The 19213-nt window shown below is 28.3% G+C and overlaps 1 protein-coding gene across 1 annotated transcript in view; it reads left to right on the forward strand.

Moving 5' to 3' along the window:
• Positions 1 to 19213, forward strand: part of LOC107447694 (LDL receptor protein 1) — a 139388-nt gene that overhangs the window by 101769 nt on the left and 18406 nt on the right. The window contains exons 66-80 of the mRNA XM_071177760.1: positions 363 to 494; positions 1518 to 1637; positions 3113 to 3352; positions 3821 to 3937; positions 4374 to 4490; positions 6402 to 6521; positions 7261 to 7380; positions 7615 to 7737; positions 8645 to 8773; positions 10342 to 10610; positions 11906 to 12084; positions 13395 to 13618; positions 15967 to 16140; positions 16228 to 16395; positions 18731 to 18803. Coding sequence (XP_071033861.1) covers positions 363 to 494; positions 1518 to 1637; positions 3113 to 3352; positions 3821 to 3937; positions 4374 to 4490; positions 6402 to 6521; positions 7261 to 7380; positions 7615 to 7737; positions 8645 to 8773; positions 10342 to 10610; positions 11906 to 12084; positions 13395 to 13618; positions 15967 to 16140; positions 16228 to 16395; positions 18731 to 18803 — 2305 coding nt within the window. The remainder of the gene's footprint in view (positions 1 to 362; positions 495 to 1517; positions 1638 to 3112; positions 3353 to 3820; positions 3938 to 4373; positions 4491 to 6401; positions 6522 to 7260; positions 7381 to 7614; positions 7738 to 8644; positions 8774 to 10341; positions 10611 to 11905; positions 12085 to 13394; positions 13619 to 15966; positions 16141 to 16227; positions 16396 to 18730; positions 18804 to 19213) is intronic.

A 19213-nucleotide genomic window follows, 5' to 3' on the forward strand; every position in this document is an offset into this window, starting at 1 on the left:
CCACCATTTGACGAGTTCTAGCGTATACCACTCGAAGCCGCTATTCATAACCAACATTTATTTATATATTTCAAATGGAAAAATTAAAAGACAATTACAGTGATAAATACGAAGAACCAAGTAAAGAACAAATATATATAGAGAGAAAAACGTAAGAGAACAAGAGAAGCAGTTGTAACAATAGTCTATGAATCCAAATGGCCCCTGGCCTCTCAGTAGCGGTCCACAAGAGAATGTTTGGTTAAAACTCGGCAAAGGATAAGATGGTCGACATCCATGACCCATCTGAGATTACAGATATGACTTGAAACTATACAGTAATTAATATTCTATACAGTATGTTTAATTCATTTATATTTCAGATAAACATACTTGTCTCTTAAGTCAATTCAAATGTCCAAGAAATGGAACAACACAGGCTTACTGTATTGGTTTAGCTAGTCATTGTGATGGTACAAAAGACTGCTTAGGTGGTGAAGATGAAATGAATTGCAGTAAGTAGTACAATTTTATACTCACACACATACATGCATAACTAAACACTTTCCAACGCTAGTTGGTCTACCCTCGCAGAGTTGTGTTTATGTGGCTAACACATAGCTTTGCTCTGTATGTTTGGGTTTCTCTAACAGTTTTATTTCTATGATCAGTTTTTAACCTAATTGACATTTCTCAAACTATAGATTTAAAAAAATTGTATTGTGTATGTAATTAGAAATGACTGTGAATTATGTAAGGTGCAAATCTAAGAGGGTGGGAACTTGTGCATGAGTTCACTACTTTTCACTGGTCTTGCTACCTTTGGTTGTGAGTGCTTCGTTCTGTCTCATGAATTAACTGCTTTGGAACTCCCCATTGATTAATCTCAAACTTTGGACTAAACAATCATTAAGTTTTCTAACTTTTATCAAACTATGTTTTTTACTATCAAATTTTTTTTATTTGACCATTTCTATTATTTTCTTCCAAAATGGTCCTCTTCTTGGTGTAGATTTGATAGTTTTTCATTTTCAATTCTTTGAGTTATGTTTATTACATTTAATTAGATTTTGTTGAAAATTTTGGTGTGTATGCATTGAATAACCATTTTAATTTTGCAAATGGTTACAAAATGTTTACAAAAATAGATTAATTTTATTTTTTCATTTATTTCATTCAAATTTCAATTTTTGTAATTATTTTAAATAATAAGCTTTTGTGTTTTTGATTTTTAAGTTAAATATTTATTTGCCTCACTCATTTCATATGTGTGCATTCATAGTCTGTTTATTTTTGTCAAAAGTAATGTTGTTATGTCATTGTACTTTAAATTTTTCATATTTTTCTTAACTTTACAATTAGTGTGTAAGTACATGTTCTCTATTAGCTTTTCTTTTCATTTATTTATATTTATTTCTAAAAATAAAAAACTGCCTTGCATTTAGTATGTGACTATTTTCATCTAAGAAATATTTTATTTCATGTCGAAATTCTACTCGTGTTTCTAATTGCTTATTAACAATTTGTTACACTTACAGCTCCTCGCACATGTTTGCCTAATCAATTTTTATGTGACAATACTAAATGCATTCCTGCAGTTTGGGAATGTGATGGAGATGATGACTGTGGAGATAATTCCGATGAACCAGATACTTGTGGTAAGCTTTTGTAATTTCTATCTCAGGATTTTCAATAATCATAATTATATTCTCAAAACAATGTATTTTACGTGATAAAATTCTGTAATAGATCAAGCATTGGTGTAATAAATTTGAAACACCTGTCAACTAGATAATTTACTATTCATCGTGGTGAGAAAGAAAGTTACACTTTTTTAGAAAGCCACAGAAAAATTTCTCATCCTATCATATTATTAATGAAATAGTAATTACTTTGAAACATATTTCGAGAAAAATTTTATTATTTTTATTAATTTTCAAGAGATGCAGATTCACTTATTTACATTTTAATAATCTTTCCCAATAAATTTCCGTTGATTTTTAAATACTTACTTTTTATTACTTATTATTTTAATTCATTAATACTCAAAGGTAAATCTCTGCCTGGATTAAACTATTAAAGATAAATTTTTGTATCTATGAAATTACTGCTTGGTCAGTTCTTAAGAGGGTAGCAAGGAATGAACCCTTAACTCACCAGTCTCCAGAGAAATGCATCATGTTTTATAGTTTAAATGATCATCTAGCCTTGAAAGATTAAGCTACATGATAACGCCTCACTATAGAAATAATTTATGTAATAGAAATAATTATAGAGTCGAAATAAGTTATCAACAAATACTGTATAAGTCAGTCCATTAGAAGGATAATAAACAATACCGAATGGAATTGCCATTTGGCAAGCTTGTAGCTGTAAATATTAAACCTAATAATATTTACATGTATTAATACAATTAATATAATTTAAATAATATAATATATTATTTTCCATGTTTTCTTTATATTTTTTACCATATATATTTATAAAGCCATTGCCAAGAGGTAGGATAAAAACAGGTCTTAGGCAGGGGAAGAGGACATCAATATTTATTTAAACATTATTAGCAAGAGAACGATCATCCAAGATACACAAAATCGAAGTACTTAATAAAAATTATGGAAGAGTAAAAATATTATAGAATAAAAATGTTGCAAAATAGTCTCCATGATATGTTATGTCATATGGCAAAAGGAAACTTGAGTAATTATAATTGGTCCATTAAGTAGGTCGAGGGAATAATATGGTTCTTACGCTTAGTAAAGGGAAAACGTTAAAGTGTTATTTCCTGCATACTTGAACTCAAAATAGATAAAAAGAAAGGATGTGAATGATAAAGTCTGATACTAACATATATATATTTATAAAAGATCCTAATTTCAAATAAGCTTAAAAATCAATTAAATAAATCCAATTCTTTTACCAAAACTTAATATTTAATTTGTTAACAATTATATAGGATTTAGATAAGGATCATATGACAACTATTTAAGATTATAAAGATAACTTGGCTGATAATTGCTTACACGCTTGTTTTATAAATATAAATTGTTACTATTGTTGTAGGTATAATATTCCAAGATTGAAGTATATCACAATATAAGCAATCAGTTATTGAGATTTTTTTTATTTTTAGCTGGAAGAGAATGCCCAGCCAATTACTTCCGTTGTAATTCTGGAAGATGTATTCCTTTCTCTTGGAAATGTGATGGAGACAGTGACTGCAATGATAAAGAAGATGAGCCAGATTCTTGTGATGATACTACCACCTGCCATCCCTCTTACTTTAAGTGTCAAAACAACAGATGCATTCCTAATCGGTGGAAGTGTGATTATGATGATGATTGTGGGGATTTGTCTGATGAAACTAATTGTGGTATGGATTTTTATAATTGTATGTGTAACTGTGCTTTAACTTAATATGTAACTGAATTTTTATGATTTTTAATACTCTGTTGTAACATACTTGTTGTAGCCAATGCTATAATTTGTAAATGTTACTGATTTCTTTACAATTGCTTGCTATGAGAAAAAAAATTTTTTTTTTATCAAACAGTACTATTTTGATTGATCATATCTTATGGGACCATTCATTCCGAACAATAGATATGAGAAAAGGATGATTTTTGGTCAACATAAAATATCAAATAATATTTTTTCAGTGTGTGCAAAGTAATAAAGAAGTAATGGATTTGAAAATTAATAAAACAGACTGAAAGGAATAGCAATGAACAAAAATTAGTTTGGAATTATCTAAACACTTGTCAATAATTAATCATATTGTAATTTTGTAAGTAAGATCTTGAAGCACATATGTTACTAATACTTTTTATTTTATTTCTAGTGTTAAGAAATTGTTCTGAGAGTGAATTTCGATGCAACAATGGAAAATGCATCAGTTCATCTTGGCGTTGTAATGGAGAGTCAAATTGTGATGATGGCAGTGATGAAGTCAATTGCAGTAAGTTACACAGGTTTTATTTATTTAAAAAATTATACTAAATATTTTATTTATTTTAAAAATATATTTTTTCTAATATTTTACTAATGACTCAAATTTGAATTGATTTTTCTATGGTCATTGATTGTTTTGTGGTATCTGTTTCATTTAACTATTTATGCATGTTAATTACGGTAAAAATAATGAGTTTGGTGGTGTGCTCTTGTCATTTAAGCTGATTCAATAATTACAATTAGGGGCGCACAACCTACGACCCCTAGACTGTTGATGTGCGGCCCACGAAAGCTTCTAAACTCAATGAAAAAATATTTCTGAAAAATGGAAAAATGACGAACAATATATATGTATATGAATGCATATATATATGTAATCATTTTTTAAATGTTTTATTAATTTAAATAACTGCTGTATAATATTGATCTTTATTGCATTTTAGCTATCACTTGCAAGTCTAATGAGTTCCTGTGCAAAGGTAACAACTTCTGTATTCTTAGAGATTGGCACTGTGATGGAGATACTGATTGTGCTGATGGATCTGATGAAGAAGGATGTGGTAATAATTTTTATTTGTTTTCATTTGATATTAAAATTTCACTTTTTATTCGTGTTTTATGCCCTAAGTCAGCTAATTAGCTTTTTTAAAAAATTTTAATGTACAGTAGAAGATCTTAATAATGCAAACCATGAAACATGAATGTTATATAAAATTTTGTGTTACATAAAATTTCATGTTACATAGAATTTTGTGTTACACAGAATTTAGTATAACATAGATCATTTTACGTGTCCTTATACCTACTAACTAACCATGACACTATGTATTTGGAACTGATAATATTAATGCTCGAAAATATGTACAGTACGGAGCCGATTATCCAGAACGATCGGGACTATCGCTATTCCGGATAACTGATTTTTCCGGCTTTCGGAATCGCTACAAAAAGCCGTTTTTTCATTGTCAAACCCAGCTAAAAAAAAAAAATTTTTTTTTGGAAATAATCTTAAAAAGAAGAAAAAACGATGAAGTAATACACTAATGATTATTTCCAGAATGATGGTAAGGTGAGCATCTTTCAAAAAAGAAAGAAAAATCCTAAAATCTTATGAGGAAAAAAATTTTTNGAAATTGTTCTGAGAGTGAATTTCGATGCAACAATGGAAAATGCATCAGTTCATCTTGGCGTTGTAATGGAGAGTCAAATTGTGATGATGGCAGTGATGAAGTCAATTGCAGTAAGTTGCACAGGTTTTATTTATTCAAAAAATTATACTAAATATTTTATTTATTTTAAAAATATATCTATACTAATATTTTACTAATGACTCAAATTTGAACTCTGGTCAATAGTAATCATATAAGAATGGAATAAAATCTCCTCAGTGCATTGATTAATTTTTCTATGCTCATTGAATGTTTTTTGGTATGTGTTTCATTTTACTATTTATGCATGTTAATTACGATAAAAATAATGACCTTGGTGGTGTGCTCATGTCATTTAAGCTGATTCAATAATTACAATTAGGGGCGCACAGACTGTTGATGTGTGGCCCGCGAAAGCTTCGAAACGCAAAGAAAATAAAAATTCTGAAAAATAAAAAAATTACGAACAATATATATGTATATGAATGCATATATATATGTAATCATTTTTTAATGTTTTATTAATTTATTAAGATCTGTAGTATAATATCAATCTGTATTTCTTTTTAGCTATCACTTGCAAGTCTAATGAGTTCCTGTGCAAAGGTAACAACTTCTGTATTCTTAGAGATTGGCACTGTGATGGAGATACTGATTGTGCTGATGGATCTGATGAAGAAGGATGTGGTAATAATTTTTTTTTGTTTTTATTTGATTTTAAAATATTACTTTTTATTAGTGTTTTATGCCCTAAGTCAGCTAATTAGCTTTTTAGAAAAATTTGAATTTACAGTAGAAGATCTTAATAATGCAAACCTTGAAACATGAATGTTATGTAAAATTTTTTGTTACATAAAATTTCATGTTACATAGAATTTTGTTTACATAGAATTTAGTATGACATAGTTCATTTTACATGTCCTTATACTTACTAACTAAACATAACACTATGTATTTGGAACTGATAATATTAATGCTCAAAAATATGTATTTATTTATTCCTTATTTATAGAAAAAAAATTGAATTATCAGGAGCATTAGAACCAAAAATGAACAAATTTACGATCAAATTTATCAAATTTGGATATTTGAGGTTTATAGAATCGTGATTTGTAGATCTTCTGCTGTATTTTTTAGACCTTTTTTTAATTGGAATAATTTTTAACTTAGATTTCAGTCTGAAATGACCTCTTACCTGTTCTCTTGCAAATAGTTCATTAAATATAGTAATTCTTTTATAAAAGTAAAAGGAAAAATTCATTATTGAATTAGTTTTTCCTGAAGTTTTTGTTCAGTCATGTTCTTAATTCTGTATATTCTTAGGCATTCCATGTCAGAACGGGCAGTTCACTTGTCGTAATGGTGAATGTATATCAACTCTTTGGCAGTGTGATGGAGAAAATGACTGTGATGATAATTCAGATGAAGATCTAGCACTCTGCAGTAAGTGTTTTTAATCAGAATAATAGTTTGTTATAATTTGGCACATATTTTTTTCAATTCAGTTTAGTATAGGAATATAGTTAACATAATGTTTTATAATTTTGTTTACAACTTTTATTAACTTCTTAAACATGTTTTGTTTTTTATGTTCAAGCTAATAATTTTGAAACTTTTTTCAAACACTAAATCACATTGTATAAATATTTGCTCAGGTAACTGGAAAGTTCCAAAACGTACGCAGAAAGTTCTAAATGTAATACGAGCAGGCTTATCGATATTTGATTTTCCTTCAAATGCAAGTACCCGTACTTTAAAATTTGTTATAGAATTTCCCTTTTCATACACCTTTCCGGGAAAAAAAACTAAAAATCTTTCAGGAAATTAAATTAACATAAATGTCAGTTTGTAAAAGACAAATGAATTTTAAAATGTGATAGTTTCTGTTAGAATTTCCTGAACTAAACTGTAATTGTTGGTGTCATTTGTTTGATTTTATAGCGAGTTGATTATAAAATAATAAATCTTCTTGGAAACATTTTTGCTCTCCATACAAAACAGGAATTTTTTTTATTATCTACGTGTACAATTTTTGATCTTTGAATTTTTTATTTATTTATTTATTTTTTTGGAAATTTACTGTGAAAAGCCTGACTATCAGCTGGCATTCTGAAATATAAGATAATTCTAATGATTGTACATACTGGTATTGTACTTCAAAAATACTGTATTTGTCTTTTAGAAACTCTAGCTTGTCCTCCTGGACGTTTTAGATGTGAGAATAGTGTATGCATACCAAGATCTAGTCTCTGTGATGGGAAAAATGATTGTGGAGATAATTCTGATGAGCTACGCACTGTTTGTAAGATCTAACTTTCATTTTTAATTTTAAAAAAATTTTCTTTCATAATTACATTTTTCTTTCATTTATAATTTTTCTCTTCACTTTTTGACTTGAATATAGTTTTTTTCTATATTAAAAAATAGTTCTTTTGATATATTATTATTAATATTTAGTGTTTATAAAAATGTAATTTTTTATGGGAAAAGCTTAAAAATTTTATCTTTATTTTGAAGCTATTTATTATTATTGCAGGTCAAAGAGAACACTTATGTGCACCCCATCAGTTCCAGTGTACAAGTGGTCATTGCATTAATTCTACATTCCGCTGTGATCATTTTGAAGATTGTGATGATAATTCTGATGAAATTGATTGTGGTAAGCACAATATACAATACTTTTAAAATTGGACTATTTAAGTGGTTAATAAAGTCGTTAATAATTTATTATCTCAATTTTATTTAAATTAAATATTTACTTACTTTTGTAAGAGTGTTTAAAAATTGTAGCTTAACTGACTACCTGCCTTGCTCAGAAAAAACTAATTAAATACATTATTAAATACTAATTTTAAATAATTAATTAAAATAATTTATTAAAATATAAGAAATTAACGAAAAGCCGTTTGCTTAACTCAAAATTGCACCATATAAAACAGTCGTAATAGCATTAAATGCACCGCGAATAACAAAATATAAGGTTTTAAATCATAAATGACACGATGTATCTCTGCAAAATAATAGTTTTTGTTTTTTCAATTATATAAAATTATTATAAGATATTTTAAAAATAACATCAATACTTGTTTGACAAATTTATAGTATCATTATTTAAATAAATGTCTGAGAAATATTTACTAAGAGAAAATTTTATAATTATAGATTAAACTAAAAACTCTTTTTTATTTGTTTATGTGATGTTCAAAATTTCTCTCCCAATTTTATTTATAATTTTTTTCCTATATTTTTATCATTTTGCAATCCAGGTACAATTTTAGCCGTTATACCATTTGCCATACCTGTTCTTTTTGGTTTAATTTCTATTTTGTAATGTATGATTAATTTGTTTAATTTTACATGGAATGTTTTTATTTAACTTGGGAAAAATAGCGTTTTTTGACTATTTAAACTTTCACGAGTTTAAAGCTACAAGCAATAATAATTGATAAAAAATTTGGGTGCTACACAATGCTGGTGAAAATTAAAAAAAATCTGCCTTGTAATAACAATTTTGAAATCCTTCATTTCGGTTCCACTTTCATAACTTTCAATGTTAAATGTTTCAGATTATGGCCCTTGCAGCTTTGGAGCCTGTTCTCAGTTGTGTGTTGCTAAAAAGAAGGACCACTATTCATGCAGTTGTGTTCCTGGATATCATCCTGTTGCTGGTGAAAAGGGTTCTTGTCATGCTGAAGGTAACATATTTTATTCTTCATTAACTTTTTTTTTCTTCATTCGTTAAAACATTTTTCAGTGTAACTAATGAATAATTAGCCATAATAATTATGTCCATTTAGTACTTTAAACGGGTCTTACTAGTGTAACACATTACAAAATCGTTTTTTGTGCATTTCAGAAAAGTATTTGTTCTAAAATATATGCTTAAAATTTTGGAACCATAATCAAGCATTATGTCATCTTTGCTCAATATATCATCTTGGCTCAAATAAAATGCTGGAAATAATTTAATATTTAAAATTGATGTAACTGTTTCCACTATAGATTATGTAAACCATTCTATACCAAGCAGCATAGTAAAAAAACCTTTTCTATTTCCGTGTCCCACTTAGCCTTTGTATACTGGTTGTAAAACAAGTAATTGTAGTCATAAAGGTGCTGACTGTTAAACTGTTAAATTTTTTAGTTTCTCTTGTAGAACATAGAGGACAGTTAAGCTTATTGGAAACGCCTATATGGTGAAAATGACCATAGAAAAAGTCACTCATTTAAAATGCTAAAGTTTGCAGTGAGGATATTTCTGTTAATGTCCATGAGAATAGGATAACAAAAAAGACATATTTTGCCTATGGCATCCCTCCATTTGACTTTTTTTTTTACATAGCTTTTTGTCGCTTTTAAAATCATAATGAAAATTGATTGGTTGAATATTGATTGGTGTGTCTTCAGTCCTTCTCAACATATGTTACATCCTGTGTTGCAAAATATGTATTCTTCCATGTTTTTTAAATTATTTAAGTAGCTGCTTTCTCTACTAACCCTCAAAGGTTAGAGTCTAGTTTAAAAATTCAAGGCTATAGATGTGGAGCAAGCTGAAAAAATATACGCACTTTAAACTGAAAATGTCAATGCTTCAAAGCCACATTTTTAAGCTGGTTAATTATATTAACCAAACTGATGAACCAAAAATTTTATGGAAAAAAATTATTTAAGATGTGTTTAACTAATAAATTACATAACATTACAATTATCGAAACAGAAAAGAAAGTAGCGTGCTTGTTTTCTGTCCAGTTATTTTAGTACTATAATTTCTTTTAACCAAAAAAATTATTTATTTTTAATTCTCTCATATGGAATCTTAAACTCTTTGTATAAATATGCATTAGTTTAAAACTTTTCCCAAAAATGTTTTATGTTTGCTTTACAGATTGCTTTGTTTTTTAGCAAGTGTAAAAGTAGTGAACACCACATTAATTGTGAACGCCTAAGGATAGGGAGTAAAATATAGCCTCACCTCATTTTAAAAGAAAAAATAAGTAAATAAATGTCACACTTTTGTTCTTTTTTTTTTTGTTTTTGCCCCTAAGAGAATCTTTTATGGAAATATCACATTATTGAAATATCACAATTATTGAAATATATTGAAATATCACACATATTATTGAAATATCACAATAGTAAACACATAAACGAACAGACAACAGACAAAACATTAAGAAATAGTTAATTTTTTTAACAGCTTTTTCTTCATTGTATTTTCCTCATGTTTATATCAGCTCTACAATCAGCTTGTTTACATTTGCAGGAAAGGAGGCTGTTATTTTCTTGGCAAGTGAAAATGAATTGAGACAAATCAATCCTTACAAGCCCATGGCACAAAATTTGAATGATGTTTTGAACACAGAAGTAAATAAAAACAGAATAGATTCCATCGATATATTGTACAAAGACTCTGAAGTCATACTGTTTTGGGTGGATATCCACCAGAAAGCCATCTACCGTTATCGATATTTTTTGGATAATAGTAATCTCACTCGAGTAAAAAGAGATGATGATGAAAATCCTGTCATGGTTGTAAGTATATATTTGTTTGTATTCATGTGTGGGATAAAACTTTTGTAATATTTTGATGGCTGAAAAACTGAGTATCAACTTTTAAATAAATCCTAAATAATCACTTAAAAATAATCTCAAATTTCATTAGTGGATGGATCAACATTTAACTTTAAAGGAATGAACAAAAATCGCCATCGTTGAACAAATAAATCATCAATAATAAACATGAAATATTTATTGCAATGATAATCATGAAAGCTTTTTTCTTAATATTTTAAAATTTTGACTTTAGTTGTTTAAAAATGTTTTCTGCAAAGAACATAGGTATGTTATTTATTTTAGAAATACTTAAATTTTAGCAACTAGTATTGTATTATAATTTAGAAAATAATATTTTTTTTTAGGCAATAGAAATTGGTATTTGGTTTTTAAGTCGTTTCATATTTTGTGTTTTAAAAAATAATTTCTTAAATTTTATAATGGGTTTTTAGAAAGAGTATCATAGTTTTCGATAATGGTAATTTCATTGTATTACTAAATAGTGTTTTTTTGTAATTTTTGCCTCTGCCTAGATCTACTATTAAAACATTTATAGTAGAACTTTGATACCATATCTTGTAAATAATAGATGCAGAAAAAAGCCAAATGTAGGTCAACATGAAATATAAAATAATGCTTTGTAAATGTATAAAACATAATTAAGTAATCGACTTAAGAATCAATAAATTTGCAATGAATATAAAGAATTTTAATTAAAATTCTGAACTTATAGCGCAGGTAGAAAAAAGTATATATTTAAAAATGTGAAAGAAAAAAGTATATATTTACTTAAAATATTTAGGCTCTTGTTTTTTTCCCGTTACTTCAACTGCCTACATTTACTTTTAAAACATTAATAGTAGAACCTTGTTCAAGCATTTTTCTCAAGAAATATTGTGATACCGAAAAATTATTAATGTGGATTAACATAAAATATAAGACAATGCCTTGTAAAAGTATAAAAAATAAGTATTAGACTTGAAATTGAGTTAGAAAATTTACAATACGCATAAAAAAATTTATTGAAAAATTACGAACTTACTGTGAAGATATTTACAATATAAAAAAATGATTTAAAATATTTAGAGACATTTTGGTTTGAAACACTTTTTCTACCCATTAAAAGCAAACAATTTTTGACATTTATAAAAAAAATTTCAACGAAAAGTTCTTCATTTTTTTGAAGACTTCAAAGCTTTTCACTTTGATGGTTAATTTGATTATCAATTTTACAATATTTCATTATAATGAGTAAAATTTCATTTTCTTTTCAGATATTTGATTTAACAGAACCTCGCAGTATAGCTGTAGATTGGGTGAATAATCACATATATTGGGTGGATTCCGGTGTTGACACCATTTCCCTTGCTACACTAGATGGCACTTTAAGGCAGACCATCATATCATCTGATTTAGATCAACCAAATGACATCGCAGTGGACCCTGAGGATGGGTATGTTTAATTTATATCTATCTATCTATCTAAACTATCATTAAAATATTAGTTTTATAAAAAAATATTGTGATGCTATTACAAGCATTACATATTTGATAGGTTTTAAAATTTCTTTAACTTCAAAAATGTTATTCATTAATTCAAAATGTTATTAACATATTTTATTAATTTTAATCCAATTATAACTAAATTAGACCAATTATTTAATTTTTATCACGTTATATATATAAAAAAAAACAACAAATTTCTTAATCAATGCAGTGGCTAATTTTTTAATTCAATACAAATGTATGACTCAATTCATTGTCACGACTATTCGGATATTAAAATCTATTTTTAGCTTTAATCTGCTTTATTTCCCTTACCATTTACATATTTCTGTTACAGGGTTGTATTAATTTCTCACAGTTTTTTTGTTGGTTATGCTATATCAAAGTTATTTGAAATTTTATATTAATGACATAAGATTGGTTTTGTTTTGGGCTATTTTATTTATTGATAAATTGCCAACTATGGATCTCTTTTTATGCTTCTAAGTGCCCATTAAGAACTATTCATTCACTGCTTATTTAAAATTCAAGGTATTGGGATAGTTTTGGATGCCCGATAGCCCCTCAGTTCAACTGTTCTTAATTACAGACTTCTTTTTATGTTAAAAATGCATTTCATGTTAAAAATGCAAAAATGCATTTCTATTATCAAAGGAAATGCTGTTTATTATTTTGATATGTCTAGTTATGGTATTTTTATTCTTTTCAAGTTCTCCTTAATAAAGTAATGTTTGATATATCTATGAACTAATTCCCTCTTTTACAGTGGCAAGATACAATGAACTAATATCTCATAGCAAATGGCTATCAACACTAAAAAAATTTCTCCTCGCCTTGCTATTTTGATGCTCCCAAAGTATGTTTGCTCTGTTGAATTAAGTATTTCAGTGGCATTTTACATAAAGAAGTTTATAAAAACAACCAAAATATTTTACCTAATATGGATTAATGATTCTTACGCTCAAATCCCTTGTAATCCTTCCAATGAACCCTTGGGGTTTCGCAAAACACCTTATGGCAACCTTTCTCATACCAAATGGCTATGGTCACTGAAAATTTTTCTCCTCACCTTGCTCTTTCGTTGTTCCCTGCGTGTTTGTTTTAGCTGGTTACAAAAATAAAATTATTTACTTCTTTTTAGTCTACTTAAAAAACGAAGTTTTTAATTTTTTTAAAATTTTATTTAATTGCTTAGAATACATATTTTAAATTTCTAAGAAACTACAAACTTCTAATTTTTGATTAAAATAAAATTAGGTATATCTTCTGGACGGATTGTGGAGCATTTCCAAAAATAGAAAGAGCTCAGCTAGATGGAAGTGACCGAAGAGTATTGGTTAACAAAAATATTGTCTGGCCTACTGGAATAGCGGTTGATCATCCGGCCGGCAGGCTGTATTGGGCAGATCCAAAAGCGTCTAGAGTTGAATCTGTAAACATTGATGGAAGACACAGACATCTTGTAAAAGCCTTCAATTCAGGTATTTATCTTTTTCGTTTTGTATTATCTTTTCATAGTTTTTAAAACACTGTATGCAGGTTCCTTACTTTAAGGTATTTTGCATTTTAACACTTGATCTAAATCATGCAAAAGTAAGTATTTAATAAACTGCTGTGGCCATTTTGTCTGCTGTCGTTTTATATTGCTCTGTAGTTCAAGAAACAACTTACTAAAAATGTTAAGTATTTCTGATTTTTTATACTTTGATTCAATTTAAGTCCCTATTCATATGTTAGCTTTATAGGAATTTATTTATAGAATCTTATGACTGGAAGAGCCAAAGTGGACCCTAAGGTATTTTGGTAGATACGTCATAACCACTGGTAGGTTTGTTATTAAATATGGTAAATATATAGTTTTCGTAAATATAAGGTACCCCAGTTTCGTTAAAAAATGAATATATCGTATTTCAACATGTATTCAATTATTATTTATAGTAATTCGGAACTAATAATTTAATGAAAATTAAATACTGAACTAATATATAAAAATAATTGAAAAGTCAGTATTCCGCTTAATCATATACTTTTGTTAATCAAATGGAATATAAAACCATAAAATTTTCATGATTGAGTCACTAACATGTTTCTTATTAAATTAATTATAATTATATTTTAAGATTTTGGATGTCTAATTGATCTACACACAAATAATCTGGAGAAAGTGTCAGACTGATCCCTTCAGACTTTCTAGGTGTACAGCAATGTTCAGTCTTTCTAGTGTTAATACAAGGTTATTGTAATCGTTCACTGTTTGTATATAGGCATTACTGCAGAGTTCTCCTTAGGAATAAAAAGGGCGGGGCACTTCCGCACCGGAAAGAGCTCTTTGGGTTTTGAAAGAGCGCTCACTTAACCCTGTAAAAATTTATCAAGAGGTGTAATATTATATAATAACGGAATTTGATCCTCTCAACAATTTCTAAAGTATCCTCTTAGGCTGTTTTATGCATTTTAATATGCTATGCTGTTTTATTATGTTTTATGCACAAAATTTTTCAAAAAAGGGAACTAAAAAAATTATTGGTAAACAATTTGAAAGCTTTTTTCTATAATTTAAAATGAAAATTATGATAAAATAAACATTTAAATGTGTATTTTTTTTTTTAAAAAAAAGGGGTATTTGTTAAAAATTATTTTTAAAATCACTTAAATTCATTAATATACCCTTCCCCAAAAAAAAAGAAATGCATAGGGAGAATACTGTTACATTTATAAAGCTACAGTGCCCGCCGCTAATAAAATCACTGGATAATAAAATCAGCCGCTTTATAAAATCAAATCGGCAAGAACCAAATCGTTACAATATTAATGCATGTTAAAAGCATCCTTTAATAAAATCAATGCCGCCGCTTTTTAAAATCAAAATTTTGACTACATAATAAATCAAACGTGCAGTATTTCATCTTCTTTTGTTCTTATTAATAAAATTTTATTTTTCGAAGTTTAAAGATTTTTTTGAGGAAGCAACAGTTACTCACAAGCCTGTGAAGCTGGCGTGGCTAGCATTTTCCTGCGATATACATAGTGTAAGAGTTAAGGAAAAATGTGGATGGTAAGCGGCAAGTTCATAGAAATCAATGTCAATTCCTTGACTTGAATGAAGTTTGGAGAAACCTATCTCACTCAACAGGGGGTCGAATTCTTATCTTACTTTTTATTGAATGAACCATAGAAGGGAGAGAAGTTTCTTTTGTTATCTATCTTAACAGAGAACATGAATGGATTTCCAAAAACTGTGCGCATGTTCCGTAGCTATTGACGATAAACTGCAAACATCAGGAGAAAAATCTGATTTTGAAATTGTTACAAACATCAAAAATTGCAAAGTTATTTTCAATCAAGAAATGGAGGAATCAGACTCAGAAGATGAAATGAACTCATCAGTGCCATCTTCAATGGAAGTCAGAAAAGCACTTAATGTAGTGCGGCAAGCTTTAGAACAAAGAGGAGGAAATATCGAAAACTATAAAAACTTCTATAAACTCTCAAATGATGTTGAAAAGTTAATTTTAAATACTGAAACTCAAGCAACCATTGATCGGTTATTTGCAAAAATTTTGTAAATTTAATCTTATGTAGGGTTTTACTTTATTAAAATAATTAAATTAGTTAAAATAAAACATTAATGTTGTCATTATTTCAGCTTTTAAAGTGTGTGCATTTAGAATACAAATTTTTTTTTCTTCTTCCAAATGTTGAATCGCTTCTTAATAAAATCAGCCGCTTAATAAAATCAAAAGAGCATAAAACGAAAGTGATTTTAATAAACGGCGGGCACTGTATTTAATTTTTTGTTGATAAATGGTATTCGTTTCTCGTTTAGCAGATGAAAAGCCATACAAAATTGATGTTTTTGAAGATTACATTTACATGACAACTACACCAAGTAATGCTGTGATACGTATGGATAAGTTTGGGCACGGAAATGTTACATTCTTAGTGAGAAGTCTAAACAAAGCTAATGACATTGTTCTAGTCCAAGAAAAGAGGCAGATTAATCGTAAGGAAAACTTGCTACTCTCTGAAATTTTTTTATTTATATTTTAATATGTGATCAATATAATTAAAAATTATCTTGCCTTTGTAGATAGTACACCATGCCTTTCCAACATAAATATGTGTGGATCAGATGCTTTATGTGTGGCCAAAAATGAAACTTATGCCATATGCCTGTGTTCAGAGTTGATAGATCAATCTGTTAATTCCGATCACCCAGATTGTATTGTGCCTATACCTAAACCACCTTCCCCATCTGGTAATTATGCTGTTATTTGTGAAGTTCTGTATTATATAAAGCAATTGGTTTCTTATTTAAATGATCATTTATCATAGAACTATCATTGCTGTCTTTAATAAAATTATTAAATATCTCATTTACGAAAGAAAAAGAACTATTTTTTGCAATTTTACTACTTTTTGAATTTATTATTGTTATTACTTACTTTCTCAGGCTCTTCACGCCATTTGGCTCATAAGGCATCCAGCCTACTTTGGAATCTGGCTTCCTCTAATCTTTTAAATTTTTCTCTTTTTAAATAAGTTTTCCTTTGTTGCTGCCAAGTCATTCTTGGTCTTTCACTTTTACCATGAGGGGTCAAAGGAAGAAAGACATGCTTTAATTTTTCTCTTGGCATTCTTAATGTGTGCCCCGCCCATTTCCTATAGATTTAATCTTTAATCATAGTTCATCTTTATTGGCACTACAAGGTGGGCCTTAGCCTGCGGCAGAATATTTCTTCAGGCCTCTCTGTCCTTGACCTTGATCTTCAATAGGAGATCTTTAAAGTTGTTGAATCATTCAAGACATAATCCATCCATTTTTTTCCCGTCTGCCTCTTGGCCTATTGCACATGGGCTTCCAATGCAAGATCTTTACCACTCAGTTGTCAGATGATCTCTCAATGTAATCAAGCCGTAAAAGCCTCTGTGCTTTGATGAATTTTACAGTGTTTCTATGCTTGATAATTTATTGTAGTTAGGCTTGCTTTTTCTAATATTGTTTAGTTTCTAATTTTAACAGGTCAAAAGATTTTGAAAATTTTTCTGAAATAGTTATTTTGATAAACTTCAAGTTTTTGGATGTCTGACTTTTTAAGACACCTTGTATCAGGGCCACATAATAAAATTGCTCTAAATTATTGTTTTATTGATCTACTTATTTTGACTCTGTATTGAATGCTTTTTTACTTCCAGAATTTTTGGAGGTTTCTGTAAGATGTTCTGCACAGATGACTCTGTTTTTTATATTACTGTTATTATTTATCCTTTTTATTTACCTTTTTAAAGCCTAATCAAAAGGGAGTCTTTAGATTTTTCAGAAACACTGAAATTTTAATAAAATTTATTAAGGCAGTGTATAATGAGGCTAAAATTGTTGTAGAATTATAATTACCAAAAATCCAATTATTCAAATCATTTTGATGCAGAAAGCCTGCATCTGAAAATTTTGAAAAAATCAGAACTAAGATTATCTATTAGGAAAATTAGTTTTTCTTTACTCAACAGTTAACTTAATTATTTAAATATCGATATATCCAGATCGATGGGTGACAGCTTGTATGGGAAGTAAAAGCAGGGAATTATGAAGCCTTAACCTCCATGACCCCTCTGGCCCCCAACGAGCTTTTGTGGGAAGGCTTTACTTTACATGTTAGCTATTTTATTTTGTTTTGAAAAATGCAATAGAAATACTAGAGCTATGGTTACACAGTGGATAGAGCATTCGCCTTCTGAAAAGGTGACCTGGCGATGGCTGATCGATACAAATTTTACCCTTTACTTGCACCGACCACAATGCTGATGTAAAATATTCTCAGTGGTAGACAAATCATTGGTTAGAGTCTCCTTGTCTTCAGGCTAACAGTAGGAGGTTTTTGTGGTTTTTCTTCTGTGTAACCCAATTGCAGGTTAGTTCCATCAAAAAGTTCTCCACAAAGGCTAATTTCTCTTAATACTTGATCCAGGAATTCCTTTGTTTTCTGGATTCGATTTAAAATTGCAGAACTACCGAGTTGAACATTTGGTTGCTGTAAACTCAAAATTAGGTCAGCTTTTCAACAACAGTTATGAAATAAAATAGGAAATACTAATGCAGTTTTTTTTTTAAATTCAAGTCATTTATTAATTTTTGATTTAATTATCATTTTATGCAGCTAACTTGTTTTTGTCATAAACTATTGTACTGAAGAATTTAATTTATTTTGTTTGAAGAATATATTTTGTTTTAAACCTAATAAAATCTTTGTGGTTTATAAAGCAGACATCTGTTTTGCTTTGAGACAGAAGTGCCTTTGCCAGTAATAATGCTAAGACATTGTTTGTGCTACAAATTCATTTGAAGTTTGTTGCCCAGTATTTAACAAGTTTTAAATTATAATTTTAAATAAAATTTATCACAAATTTCATTTTTCATTTTATTAAACACTCAATAGTAGAATAAATTTGTATTAAGATTAGCTTCTTTTTCCCCAAAAAGATAACTCATTTTTAGTAAAATACACTGGTATTACTGTTACTATGTTACATAATAGCTAAATAACTTGGTGATTAAATATTTTCAGTAAATAAATGTAATGAGAATTTTTTTGCAGGGCACCTTTGTCAACTAAATTGTTTTAATGGTGGAAGCTGTGCTTTAGATGAAAGTCATGACCCATATTGCAAGTATGTTTCAACTGTTTATTAAATTATTTTGATTTGTTATTATACTATGGGGGGAGAGAAACTATAAAAAAATCCTTTTTAAGCTTTTTATATTCATATTAAACTAAATAAAATGTTAAGTGAGTAATATAAACGTTACACTGTTCTATATGCATGATATCACTAAATCCTTTTGCTTTAGGATCACTTTAATGATTTTGAATTGGGCTCATTAATAATACATAGAACAGAATATCCTGCAATTTAATTTTTTTGTATGTGTATTTAAAATTTGATCTGAAGCTGAATATAAGTGAATATCAGCTTACCAGGATTACCCGAGAAGACAAAGGACCTTTGTTTGTTAGAATTACCAAAAATTCAAATCAATCAAACTGCTTATCTGAATTGATTTTTCATGCAAATTTTAT

Source organism: Parasteatoda tepidariorum, chromosome 2 (genome assembly GCF_043381705.1).
Source record: "Parasteatoda tepidariorum isolate YZ-2023 chromosome 2, CAS_Ptep_4.0, whole genome shotgun sequence".
Lineage (NCBI taxonomy): Eukaryota > Metazoa > Arthropoda > Arachnida > Araneae > Theridiidae > Parasteatoda > Parasteatoda tepidariorum.